At 45.1% G+C, this 12,661-nt stretch overlaps 5 protein-coding genes and 1 non-coding gene across 7 annotated transcripts; 4 read left to right on the plus strand and 2 right to left on the minus strand.

The window, feature by feature from the left end:
• Positions 1-24: 24 nt before the first annotated feature.
• CG31229 (uncharacterized protein) lies at positions 25-1,256 on the plus strand. Its single transcript, NM_169828.3, has 3 exons — positions 25-395; positions 782-975; positions 1,045-1,256. The coding sequence occupies exons 1-3, from the start codon at positions 158-160 to the stop codon at positions 1,198-1,200; spliced, it is 588 nt and encodes a 195-aa protein (NP_732364.1). The 5' UTR covers positions 25-157; the 3' UTR covers positions 1,201-1,256.
• On the minus strand, positions 745-1,655 carry asRNA:CR45028 (antisense RNA:CR45028). Its single transcript, NR_125206.1, has one exon.
• CG7702 (uncharacterized protein) lies at positions 1,563-6,852 on the plus strand. 2 transcript variants are annotated; one of them, NM_142483.3, is made up of 3 exons: positions 1,563-1,871; positions 3,311-3,547; positions 4,995-6,852. In NM_142483.3, exons 2-3 carry the CDS (start codon positions 3,524-3,526, stop codon positions 6,582-6,584), a joined length of 1,614 nt encoding a protein of 537 aa, NP_650740.1. In that variant the 5' UTR covers positions 1,563-1,871; positions 3,311-3,523; the 3' UTR covers positions 6,585-6,852. The 2 variants fall into 2 exon arrangements, with proteins under 2 accessions (NP_650740.1, NP_732365.1); NM_169829.2 differs by having other exon boundaries at positions 1,563-1,735.
• Positions 3,852-4,267, plus strand: CG31230 (uncharacterized protein). Its single transcript, NM_169830.2, has one exon. The coding sequence runs from the start codon at positions 3,909-3,911 to the stop codon at positions 4,086-4,088; it is 180 nt and encodes a 59-aa protein (NP_732366.1). The 5' UTR covers positions 3,852-3,908; the 3' UTR covers positions 4,089-4,267.
• On the minus strand, positions 6,799-9,712 carry dind (diamond). Its single transcript, NM_142484.3, has 5 exons — positions 9,652-9,712; positions 9,538-9,585; positions 9,063-9,469; positions 8,803-9,004; positions 6,799-8,408 (listed from the first exon to the last, which is right to left on the minus strand). The coding sequence occupies exons 1-5, from the start codon at positions 9,664-9,666 to the stop codon at positions 7,302-7,304; spliced, it is 1,779 nt and encodes a 592-aa protein (NP_650741.1). The 5' UTR covers positions 9,667-9,712; the 3' UTR covers positions 6,799-7,301.
• A 278-nt stretch (positions 9,713-9,990) lies between these two features.
• CG7706 (uncharacterized protein) lies at positions 9,991-12,494 on the plus strand. The gene is made up of 3 exons (NM_142485.3): positions 9,991-11,274; positions 11,331-11,525; positions 11,580-12,494. Exons 1-3 carry the CDS (start codon positions 10,087-10,089, stop codon positions 12,375-12,377), a joined length of 2,181 nt encoding a protein of 726 aa, NP_650742.2. The 5' UTR covers positions 9,991-10,086; the 3' UTR covers positions 12,378-12,494.
• The last annotated feature ends 167 nt before the right edge of the window (positions 12,495-12,661 follow it).

Below are 12,661 nucleotides of genomic sequence, written 5' to 3' on the forward strand. Positions count from 1 at the left end.
TCTGCTTGTCGATAAGCACTCGTTGCTGCGATAGTTCAGCCCTGGCAACCAGCTGTTCGGCGATGTGATAATAATTTTGGTTTTTTTTTTACACAACACGTTTAGCGCAAAACTAAATCCTGCATTTGTGAATAAAAATCTATATAAAATAGCAAAGATGTCCGTGCTGCCCAACGCCGGAAACAATGAATCGTCGGTGACGGCGCCCAAAATGTTTGGCGATCCGGATTTGGATCGCATGGCGATGGAGTACGTCGGAAACATGCAGCGCTACCGCGAGAACATCATAATCCCCAAGAGCAACGGCCCCGTGAAGATCAAGACCAACGAGGAGAAGTTCATCGAAACGGCGGTGGAGAGCTGTGGATTCAAATGCACCATGGCCTGTGTGATGGGTGGGTGACACTATCTACTACTACTACAAGCTAATTGTTCATAATCAAAACAACCACTTGCAAAACAATCCCCTCTTGATTATGACAGATTATTGCATATTCAAGTCATTGGACATTTGAATATATGTCCTATATGTCCTTAATCCATCCATGGTTATTATTTTATAACAATACCTCTTAATTCGATTCACCAATCATGCTTGATTATTATATGTTATTATTAATGGTTAATTAATGAAATGTTTACAAAAAGCTAATCAAATTATAACATGTTGAGTTATTTACTTTTACAATATTCTATTTATTTGTTCAGATTCAGTATTTGTTAGTAACTTAAATGTAAGAATTTAAATTTATGTTAACCATATATCTATACTCCATTTCAGGCTATGGCTTGGGTGCAGCTTTGGGTTTGTTTAGCGCCTCCGTTAATCCCAACATGGCCGATCCGTTCGCGAATGAGAAGAAGCAGACGGCCAGGGAGGTTTTCCGCGAAATGCGCTCCACCACCCATTCCTACGCGAAGAATTTCGCGCTCATCGGCTGTGTGTTCTCCGCCGTCGAGTGCACCATCGAGAGCGTAAGTCCACCTGCTCAAAAGCGTTGTGTATTAGTTTGTATTAACTAGAACTCCTTCTGATTTTTGCAGCATCGGGGCGTCACGGACTGGAAGAATGGCACCTACGCTGGAGGCATCACTGGAGGACTGATTGGTTTGCGGGCTGGCGTTAAGGCGGGCATCATCGGCGGCCTGGGATTCGCCGCCTTCTCCACGGCCATCGACTACTACATGTATTCTAGATAGGCTCATATTCTTCGGTTACCTTGTTTCGTAGTAAATGTTTGTTTCTAACTAACGTCTATGGATATGCTTTTGTGAATTGCCGCCAAGGAAACGCTTTCGTCACGACCTATAATGGCCCCCATTTCCGGTTGGCTACCATTTGGAGCCCTGACATTTGGAAAAGTGCAGCTGCCACACATTAATAATGCGCCCCAATCAAAAAGGCACTGTGTGGCATAAACAATGTGCCACAGTCTCGCTTTAAAATTCGGCCAGCGAGCCCCCGACCGGTTTTCTTTTCGGGGGAGCACTGTGTCCACTTTTGTGGGAACGCGAACGGGAATCTCGATCCAGCAGCAAATTTCCAGTTTCGGTTTTTTTGTTCAGTTCGACTCGAGCGGCGGGCAGGTAGAGATCGTTCGTTGCTGGCTCCTCTGCGCTAACGTTTCCGTTTTCGACATCAGCCTTCGCGCGTGTTTCTTCTACAGACGAGGATGAGCATCGTTCCCCAAGCAGCTGCAAAAGTGCAACAGCAGCAACATCGGCAAGATCAGCAGTAACCGCAGCAACGCAAACGGGTTTCATTCGCACTCGACGGACATTTACTTTTATTGTGTGTGCGGTTGGGTCGCGTGCAGTTCACGGAATATGCAAAAGCCTTCATCATTAAATTAAACACAGACTAACGACTAGTAAGCACATGGAACTTTGCCACGGATGTGCGTCTCGTCCGCCACCCTTGCGGTTTCTTGAAAGAAACGCTATTGGAGGCGAGGCGACAGAGATCAAATCTCTTAGGTGAACGTTTACAGTGGACATCGGATAAGAAGTGAGACGGGGAACTAGTTTCTGATAGCATTTGCTAGGAACATCAAAGGCGGGACATTTAAAAGATAGTGTAATATTAATGCATTCTAATGAAACTGCTTTTTAGGTAGATACAGGTATAAATGATATTAGAAATATTTCGTATTGGAGCTGCTACATTTGTGCATTGTGACGACTTTAAAAGCTACCACAATAGATACTTACAATCTATGCGATGTCCACTGTACTTGCCTCCAATGCGATCGTGAGTCACAAGTGTCTGGGCAACATTGGTCGTCTGGCTGTGTTCGGTTAACTTCGTCAGTATTTTGTTTATGCAACCAATTCCAGAGCCACAAACACTTCTTGTTTGCCTTTCTCATCGTCGGCAGCTGCGAACAGCTCAATTCTCCATTCTTCGCTCTCGTTTCTCATTTCTCGATTCTTAATTCCCGATGCCAGGCGTCAGCAAGTTCAATGGAACCAAGTGACACTTGCAATTGCGATCGCATCTAATTGGCTCTCCTTCGGCCATTGAATCAAAAGTCATTTGGAGCAGATGTGGTGGGGCTAAGCTGAGTGAACTGATGGTTTAATTATTTGGCTCCAACTTTTTCCCACAACGAGACACAAAGTCTTATCTTATCACAGCGCAATCTGCTCGAAGCCAAACAATACAGTAAAACTTCTATAGCTCGAAATGCTAATGTTGAGTACTGTATAAAGAAATATACAATAAATGTAGAAAAAAATAACAACATAATGTTGGCTTCTGATTTGTTTTTATTCCTTTCAATTCTTTAGAAAAATATGAGATATAATCGAGAGTAGTAACGAAATTACTTTTGGATTTAAAAGATACAACTTATTGATGAAATTCAATTGTAGATCCATTGTTATTTCATTTCTTAGAGATACTGAAATTCGCCGTAGGGGTGCAATACTGTAGTTCTTGTATGCTCGAGAGGCAATTGCACTTTAGGCAGGTGGCTACGAGCAATTAGCTGACGAAGAAAGCAGCAAAGCAATCTGACGGCCTTGCAAAGAAAAATATACATAGAAGTAGAGAGAAAGCAGAGGGGGAGAGCCAGAAAGGCAGAAGAGTCCGTTGATGACTCAATTAGAATTCACTTTTACTTTTTACTCATTTTTACCGACGGCTTAGATTACGATCTCAGAACTGAGAACGTGGGAGAGAGAGCGTGATAGAGGTAGGATGAGGGAGTGGAGCCCCGAGAGAGACTCTCTTCTCTTGCCCACCGATATCTAATCAAAACAAATAATGCTTCAGTCCACGGCGGCTTTACTTGATTCATATATTTAGTTCTATACTGCGAGGCATGCAGTACGCTTGCCGTGTGCTGCGTTTAAAAAGTAATAAGTAAATGTTCTGGATAAAAATTTAATCAAAAGACAAATAAGTGCAAGAACAAGAAACTCAAAAGATATAAGCAACATAACTCGAAATTCAGTACGCCTGAGTTGGAAAACACCGAAACCGAAACTCAAATCGAATCTACATATAACCGATACCATAATGAAGCACAAACTTCTGTTGTTGGTGAGTAAATATTTCAGCCATCTAAAACAGTATCCCTATCTTATCGCACATACTTTGGGCTCAGATAGTGGGGATCAGAGAGTGTTTTCCGTTAAGCTCTTTTCCTGAATGTGCCCAAGTGGGGAGACCTTTTTATGAAGCACATCGATGACCTCCTTCCGGACGGCCAGTTGGCCCAAAAAAAAAAACAACAAAATTAGGATGCCATATAGGTTATCGAATCAGATCTGTGTGAGTCAATCAGATGCGTCATGTCGAGATGTTTTCCACTTGGAGATACATCGCATTGGCTTTCAGTTTTCACTCACCGATATCAGTTGAACATGTTTTGCCACAAATTTATCTCAAGTCTTCAAGACACATGAAAGCAGCAATAGTACGGATACCAATCGGAATTTACTTCAAAACCCTAATGAAGATGAACAGAAATCGTGGGGATCGTTGGAGAAAGATGGCCGAGCTCGTATTCTCCTTATGTGTGATTGACAAAGCCGAGGATGTAGTTCTTGATGTTATTATGTTAAAGTTCCTCGGAGAGTAGTTGCAGCGAACCAAACTAGACGCATCTATGTAGAATATGGCTGACCGAATCTACTATATCAATCAATGTTATCTTACTAGAACCCATATGTTCCATAGAATGCTAATGTAAAATATATACTTGATTAATTATATAAATATTTATTGCGGTGTACACAGACCAACGATCGATGACAGAATAATTTCTTTGTTTTGTATATTGACCCAGAAATGATTGATTTAAAAAAAAAAATGAGCACAGTTTTTTAGGTTGACTAAGCAAACTTGTGTCCGTTAACCCTGTCGTATACGTATTTTCTTAGTATTCAATGCAATCAATTATGTGTGGGCAATTAGCAGTTAGACTGTTCCTTAAATGAAAATCAAGTTACTTTTGCTATATAAAATTCCTATAAAACATTGCATTGGTATTCGCTACACGTCTCAGCTTTTTAGAACTCTTGGATGCAGCAATGCAATTATATTAATGGCGCCAACCTTACTGGTTTGCAAAGTACTTTCGTCTGTCTGAACACTTGTACTTCGTGGCAATCGTGACATATGAGAAGCAGCTTCAAATCAGACATACAACACTCTGTCCATGGTCAGAACGATGGAAAATGTGGCGAAAATTTCAAGGGACACGTGCATATTACTCAGGTTGTTTTTCCGAGAATGTTATAATCTCCCTAAAGTACTTTTTTTTTTGAGACGAAATGTAGCAAAGATCCCCATTTGATTTTTTATTAAAAATTGAGGAAATTCCAAAAACAATCCAAAAAATATTTAAATTAAAATTTAAAACTCTTGTAAGATTTTAACTAGATATATTCCACAATATTTCGAAGGAAACGGAAAGCACTTAAAAATTTATTTTGATTTATATATGCAATTGTATCATTTAACTCAAGCGCTTATTATCATTTAGTTCCTTGCAGGAGCGGCTTTGCTCCTGGCCACTGAAGTTCGGAGCCAACATGAGGACATTCCGTACCAGCCGGTGAGCAACATCTGCCAGACGTGCCTGTGCCTCAGCACCCAGGATGTGGATCATCGGACGCACTTCAACCTGGACTGCTCGGTGAGGAATTTCGAGCACATCCTGGCCCGCTGGCCGGAGCAGTTTGGCAGCCAGGCGATTGCGTCCGGAGCTGCATCGGAGATTGTCGTCTCGTACTCGGGCAATAGGATCAAGTTGCTCCAACAGCTGCCGGCCACAAATGCCAGCTTAACTCTCTCCTGCCGCCACTGTGGCCTACAGGATCTGCAGGCTCCGCTGTTCATGGACGTGCCCAATGTGCAGGCCCTTTATATCAGCTGGAATGATATAACTGACGATGCCTTGGTGCCGGATCTCTTCAGGGGTCCTTTCCGCAACACTCGCTACGAGCCGATTGGTTTGCGAGACCTGGACCTGAGCCACAACCGGATAGTTCGACTGGATCGCCGGCTCTTCGAGCACACTCCCCACTTGACCAAGTTGAACTTGGCCTACAACAAGCTGAGTTCCCTGGATGAAGCCACCACAGCCTCCATTGGATCGGTTGCTACACTGCAGCGACTGGATCTCTCGCACAATGGCCTGATGACTTTGCCAGCGCAGCTTTTCTCGAAGCTCACAAGCCTCCGTTTCCTGGACGTCTCCGGAAATGAGTTTTCCACGATGCCAGCCAGCCTGCAGCTATTGGGCAAATCTTTGGTTCAACTCAACTTGGCGGGAAATGCATTTCTCAGCTTGAAGGAGAATAGCCTGCAGGGCTTGGTTTCCCTGAAACGACTGAATATAAGTAGCATGCCCTCCCTGCGAAGTCTGGAGAAGGGTGCTCTGAACTTGCCTGCCTTGGAGCACCTAGATTGCTCTAGGAACTCGAAGCTGGAGCGCTTGGAGTTGGCCGATCTTCTGAGCAGTCGAAATTTGTCGCAGTTGGACTTGTCCTGGAATGCACTGACTACTCTGGTTATCAATGCCACCGGTTCGAGCAATAACAGTAGTAATTCTACGAATGAGACCTGGCCACGACTCCGTCGCATGAGCATCTCCGGAAATCCCTGGTATTGCAGCTGCGAACTGTTCAAAGCCCTGGAGCTGATTGGACTGAACCACATCGATCGGGAATGGGATGGAACTGAGGCGCGTTGTGAAACGCCATACCTTCTGGCCGGATCTCCGCTCTCCAATTTGACAGCCGAACGTATTTGCAAAATGGTGATACCCAAGAAATATCGCGAGGTGGACGAGGAGCCACCGCGATTCCTGCGACGCCACTACATAATACTCACCGCCATTATAGCCAGCATTGTCCTGGTAATTGGTCTGGTCATCGGATTCGTCGTGGTCTGTGTGCGCCGACGGCTCAAGGGCAGCGATTACGGAGTACAACCCATCCGGTACACCAGCGTTAGGGGCAGCAATCTGTCGCAGTTCTCGCAGCTGCAGCCCGTCTCGGTGGCCAGCAAGTTCAATAATGTTCATGCCGGGAGCAGCAGTGGGGTGACCACTGGTGCTGCCAATGCCTAACACGGTGTTAAAATCCTAATACGGTTCAAATTCCGAGCTAGCTGCACAAGTTTCGAGCCAAAGATGTCCACGACAGTGACGCGATCCCAACCGAAAGACTTCCTGTGCGTGCTATCCTGTACATATGTAGGTGCTCCCTGTATTAATTTCCACAAAGGAGCTGATCCCATTGCCAGTCCCTAGACCCTAGTATTTAGTGAAGCCATCGATGTTTGTGTATTGTACTTAAGATCCGCACATTAGTGTGTAATAAAAGATTTTTAATTTCAATTACAGTTCTTTACATAGAGTATACATATATCGGTAACGTGATTGCCAAACTTATGTTTTTTTTTTAACAATGATTTTTAATTAAAAGTGTAATTAAGTTCCTTAAACGCAAGTGTCAAAACGAATTGCCGATTCAAATAGTTTAAATGAATTTTTTCCAATTGCTTTCACATATGTATTATGTAGAGTTGGCCTACTTAATAACATTTATTCATTGCTTTGTTTTATTTTGTTTTGCTATGTTTTATTTAGTTATAAAAATGGTAGGGAACATCAAAACGAGGAACAACCGAAAGGCAGAAAGTTGTGTTCGGGGTGATGTGGCGTCGCTTGGCGAGCGGTCTATCTCTCCAATTGGCTAGATAAATGATAAAAGCTTAAACTATTCAGAGCAAATATCCAGATAACAGGCTAGTGAACAACAAAACAAACAGCCAGCCAGCCCGTCTAGCATTCACTTTCAAGCAGCTCCTCCCCACCGGCGGCCACAGGTGGTGGTGGTAGCTTAAACAGATTAATAGCCTGCTTCTGAGCAAGAAATTGACGCATTTCAGCAAAATTATCACGCTCCTTGTGCTGTTTGCTGCGTCGCCTGAATGCCTCTTCGTCAGCAGAGTCCGAATCTGAGTTGCTGGAGGATTCGTAGACAGGTAAGGGTGCGGCATCCGCCAAGCGATTGTCCTCCTGCTGCTGCTCGACTCTTTCCATTTTGCCAAACAGCTCGTCCACATTTATGCCCTTAGAGGCCAGAACCTCACGCTCCTTTTCCAGCATAACTTGTCTGATGGGATCGATGCGATCTTTCAGCTGTTTGAGGACAGGCTTAAACCTTCCCTTGGTAATACGCTTCTCGAAGTTAAGCAGTTCCTTTTCCGGCGAGGGAAACGGTGCATTCTGCTCAGCTTCAAAGTGCTGCTCCTCGTTTTCATCGTACATGTATGCATAAAAGTCATCCCTCTGCTGCGGAGCATCCACGTTCTGCGAGAACTCAACCCTAAGAATGCTCTCGGGGAATTCATCGTCGAGATCCTGCTTGGGCTTCGGCAACTCTCCTTCCAAATCCAGCTGACTGTGCAAGAACTTGTTGTAGACCAGCATCAATCGCTGGAAATCATCACAGCAAACGGCCAAGGCATTTTCGATGCCATGCATATTATTGGCCACAGCCACCAGCTCCTTGGAGTTGTTCTTTTTTGCCGCCTCTGTGACAGTGAGTTTTTGAAGAGTCACGTCCAGAGCTTGACATTCTGCGGCCACGGCCACCATGCAGGCGCTTAGTTTTAGCGAGGAGTGCTGCAGCACAGCAATTGGTCCACTCTGCTGTTGCTCTGCTCTAGTCGCATTCAGCTCAGCCAGTTCCAATTGCTTCTTGTTCTGCAGGGCTAATGCTAGATTACTGAAGTGCTGCTCCTCCTCTTGTACCAACTGCCTCACCAGGCTGTCGATTTTCACCAGATCCTCGCTCAGCTGAGAGATCGAGGGACGAGTTGTGATGGTGAGTGCCAGCCGGAGCAGGTATTGTGACTGCACATAGGCGAAGATGTTGTGAAAGTCCTAGAATAATTTTATAATTAGTAAGTTAGATGAGGAAGTTTAATATAAATTATAACATTTTGAGTGTACCAAAAGAAAAGTATATTTACAGAAAGCATTGGCGTATTACCTAGATAGATAAAATAGATTGTAAGCTCTACTTATTGTCTGATTCGCCTCTAAAAGCAATTAGCGACTACAAATTGTTTATCATTTATTTGTTATCAGTTATCTGTTGAATGCGTCATTAAAGATTACCATATGCACTTTAAATTCATGATATGGGCGAATAGTGGATACCATTTGATACACTGTGTATCAAGCATAATAATGAAAAGCCAGTTTATATAAGACTTTATACGACACTAAGCAATTCTGAAGTAAATAAATATGGATATAGATAAATCCTTCTTACTTTTATGTGCTTGGGACTGTAGTCCGTGACATTGTTCTTGAAGTACTCGCACTCCCGCAGTTCTTCCATGGGCGCATAGTAGGCGCTGTACTTTGTCGGCAGGGGATAGTCCGTCTCCAGTTTTCGGGTGGCATCGTACAGGATTTCGGTAACCTCCTTGGCGGCCGTTATGCAATCCCAAGCGCGCTCAATTTGACGGGATCTGCAACGAAATGTGATTAGATATATATAATTCATTAAATTGAAATCTATTGGATTACTCTATGAGCTCGGCCTGTTTCATGATGATGATCTCCTGAAAGTACGTCATATTTCGACGGATGCAGTTGCCGAACTCATCGATGGTCTTGACCAGTTGCTCCAACTTCCGTTCCACGATTTTGTTGCGGCAAACGAAGACGCTCTTCACAGCGAACAGTGCAGCAAAGGTACCCGAAATGAGGATGGATGGAACCATGGTGTACCGGATGCCCCGTGGGGTTATCAGGTGCTCCAACAGAGTGCCACCCAATATCAGGCAGGCGTTCCTCGTCGTCAGCAATTGCCGGCCGGAACTCGCACTGGAGGCTGTCTGCAGCTCCTGCATGCAGTGCTCCAGTGCCTCCACATGGTCCACCAGCAGGCGCTTTGAGTACAGGATTTTCTGCAGCAGATGATCCTGGATTACCTGGTTTGTTATGCATTCATTAGTTAGTTGGTTTATTTATAGCCCCTGCTTTGCGACGCTGCACTCACCTGTTTTTGTTTCAGGTCATCCGCCAACTGGCGTCGCTCAAAACGTTGCTGTAATGTACAATTAAGGGCATTATTTATTAGTTCTAATATATATTTAGTTGGTGATAAACGCACCTTGAGCTCCTGCATGTTTCACCTTTTGTTGTTTAGAAAGACTATATTTTATTCAACACTAAATGTAGTTAAAATACTAAAAATACCGCCAGCATGAGGTGGTAATGGGCATTTCAGGCTGTATAGGTATTTTAGCTACTTCATAGCTATTTTTAGCTATTTAATTTTTGTGTTCAAAAGAATAACGGAAAGTTATTTGTTATTTCTATTTGAAATCATTTGTTAGGCCTTTTCACTTTTTAATTCCATTTTAATTAATCCATAGCATTATTTAAAATATATTCAAAAATTAAAGCTTTATTTCGCGGGACAACTGTTGAAAAAGTTAGGTTTTTTAGGCGGCAAATATCTGGCCTCACTGCGCCGAACAGCTGCTAATTTTGCAAAAATTTGTTTACACCTTGAAAAATTAACAGATTTTGTTCGTGCATCAAAATGAACGAGTTCAAAGTGCCCGCTCCGCTGCCCAAACCCAAAGTGATTATCACAGAGAAGCCGCGCTCTGAAGTTCCCGCAGAGCCACCGCCTCCGCCATTAAAAATCCCCAAAACTCCGAAATCCTCGCCAGCGGCCGTCTGTCCGTACAAGGTGCCCAAGTGGTCAGCTCCGCCAGCCGAGAATCAGATCTACAGCTTTGAGGTGCTCAAGTCCGGCCAGATAATCGACACTGTGCACCAGCTGCAGCAACAGGCGGTCTGGACTTTCGGTCGCTTGCCGGAGAACGATGTTCCCGCCGCCCATCCGACGATCTCACGCTTCCACGTGGTCCTGCAGTACAAGCCCAAGGCTCCGCCAAAGCCCGAAACCGCTAAGGAAGACGATGAGATGGAAGAAGAGGACGAGGAGCCAAAGAACGATCAGCCAGAGGGCTGGTACATCTACGACATGGGCAGCACACACGGGACTTTTTTAAACAAACAGCGCGTGCCGCCAAAGGTCTACATCCGGATGAGGGTTGGTCACATGCTCAAGTTAGGCGGCAGCACACGCGTGTATATCCTGCAGGGTCCCGGCGAGGATGAGGAACCGGAATCAGAGCTGTCCGTTACCGAACTGCGCCAAAAAAGAGAGAAGGAGCTAGCTGATGCAGCCGTGGAACGAGAGTTGAGGCTTCTGGAAGCTGAGGAGCGAGAGCGCAACGAGGGCGTCAGCTGGGGCATGGGCGACGACGCTGATGAGGAAACGGATCTCAGTCACAATCCCTACGCCAGCACCAACAACGAGGAGCTCTTCTTCGATGACCCAAAGAAAACGTTGCGCGGTTTTTTCGAGCGAGAGGGTCTAAATCTAGAGTACAAGTGCGACGAATTGTCCACCGGTTCCTTTGTTTGCCGTGTGGAGCTTCCGCTCGACGATTCCAATGGCAGGCCAATCATTGTTGAGGTTAACCACAAGGGGCGCAAGAAGGACTGCGTGGTGCAGTGCGCCCTGGAGGCGTGTCGAACGCTGGACAGGCATGGTGTGCTGCGTCAAGCCAATCAGGAGGCCCAAAAAAGGAAGCAGCTCAAAAATCGGGACTCTGATGACGAAGATGAGTTTTGGGACCGCACCGGTGATGTGGCGCGTAAGAAGCAGCGAAAGGATAATGCTGGAGTCAGTGTCACCCTTACCTATGAGGATTTGGTAAGTCTTAAATTACTTTTTCATCAACAGACCGACCAATTCCAACTTTTCCACAGCTGAAACAAGAGATTGATCTCAACATGGAAATGGAAAAGGTAGAGCAGGAGATTTCCACTTACCAACAAAATGAAAAAAAGCTGAAGGAGCTGGCGGCCAAACAGCAAGCTGAAGGTGATGATCTGGACAACTTCATGGACATGCTCACCAAAGACGTTGAGCAACTGGACAAGACGGAGATCAAAAAGTTAAGGGTAAGTACTTACAGATATTAGTATAAACAAAATGATTGATTGACTTCCAATTAGTTGGAGCAGCAACGAATCAAGGGCGAGCAGCAAAAGGTGGAACGCCTGCTGAAGATTGCCAAGCCCACTGCGCTGCCATTTACCACAAGCCTTGCGGCGGGTTCTAAGGAGTCGGCCGCCCAGGAAGGTGGTGCAGCCAAAAAAAAACAGCTTCCCATGATTGGCAAGCGAAATCAGTTTAGTAAATTTAAGGTGGTCAAAGCGTCACCAAGCACACAGACTATGACTCAATCTAATGCATTTGCCTCCGATGAGGAGGAAGTCGAAGAGGAAGAGGTCAAAGAAAAAGTAAAGGAAAAGGAGGCAGAGGTGGACAATTTGGAGAAGGAAGAGACGGAGCCGGAAAGTACGACAAAGCCATCGACTCCAGAAAACGATAGCTTGAAGGAAACTAAACTCCCTGCTCAACCGGAAGAGAGCAAACCAACAGTCGCTAAAACGGAAGTCCTAAAACCAGAGAACGTGAGGTCAACAAAAGTTTCAACGGAAGCGCCCCCAGCTCCCAGCCACACTGTTGCTTCAACTAATCCAGATGAAGACATGAGCACCCCCGTAGAAGACTCCAGCGCGCCAGCTGAAGACATCACCGCCCGAGCAAACGACACATCGGAACCGGAAGAAGCGCAGAAAAAGCGACGTCAACGCCAGCGACAGCGCAACAAGCAGCGCCAGGATGTGGACATGGACCTCGACGAGCTGGCCGAGCATGAGGACACCGAAAAGTACGCCAAGTGGGTGCCACCGACCAACCAGAGCGGCGATGGAATCACCCACTTGAACGAGAAGTTTGGCTACTAGCCCATTGGTAGCCCTAAAACACTGGAAATATTTAGTTTACATGTACTTTAAAACTAGTCTAGGTCTCGTAATTGATGTATTCTATAAGACCCTCTCATTGTAACTTTGTAAATGTTGAACCCTTGAATGTTTTCATATTTATTTGTTTAATGGGTACTCGGCGGTACTTTAGACGGAGTGGTAGAGCTTTTCACCACCATTCCAGTGCTGGCAACTCTCCTTCGCGCTGGCAATCACCCCTAGTTTGAGTCGAGTGGCGGCTTCCACGAAACGATTCATCCGGC

The sequence above is a fragment of the Drosophila melanogaster genome, chromosome 3R (assembly GCF_000001215.4).
Source record: "Drosophila melanogaster chromosome 3R".
Lineage (NCBI taxonomy): Eukaryota > Metazoa > Arthropoda > Insecta > Diptera > Drosophilidae > Drosophila > Drosophila melanogaster.

Coding starts and splice junctions, on each gene's coding strand:
- CG31230 (NM_169830.2), top strand. CDS start 3,909: ATGAAAGCAGCAATAGTACGGATACCAATCGGAATTTACTTCAAAACC.
- CG7706 (NM_142485.3), top strand. CDS start 10,087: ATGAACGAGTTCAAAGTGCCCGCTCCGCTGCCCAAACCCAAAGTGATT. Junction 11,275..11,330: donor CCCTTACCTATGAGGATTTG/GTAAGTCTTAAA, acceptor ACTTTTCCACAG/CTGAAACAAGAGATTGATCT. Junction 11,526..11,579: donor CGGAGATCAAAAAGTTAAGG/GTAAGTACTTAC, acceptor ACTTCCAATTAG/TTGGAGCAGCAACGAATCAA.
- CG31229 (NM_169828.3), top strand. CDS start 158: ATGTCCGTGCTGCCCAACGCCGGAAACAATGAATCGTCGGTGACGGCG. Junction 396..781: donor CACCATGGCCTGTGTGATGG/GTGGGTGACACT, acceptor ACTCCATTTCAG/GCTATGGCTTGGGTGCAGCT. Junction 976..1,044: donor TCGAGTGCACCATCGAGAGC/GTAAGTCCACCT, acceptor TGATTTTTGCAG/CATCGGGGCGTCACGGACTG.
- dind (NM_142484.3), bottom strand. Junction 9,005..9,062: donor AAACAGGCCGAGCTCATAGA/GTAATCCAATAG, acceptor ATTTCGTTGCAG/ATCCCGTCAAATTGAGCGCG. Junction 8,409..8,802: donor ACAGTCCCAAGCACATAAAA/GTAAGAAGGATT, acceptor AAATTATTCTAG/GACTTTCACAACATCTTCGC.
- CG7702 (NM_142483.3), top strand. CDS start 3,524: ATGAAGCACAAACTTCTGTTGTTG. Junction 3,548..4,994: donor AGCACAAACTTCTGTTGTTG/GTGAGTAAATAT, acceptor ATTATCATTTAG/TTCCTTGCAGGAGCGGCTTT.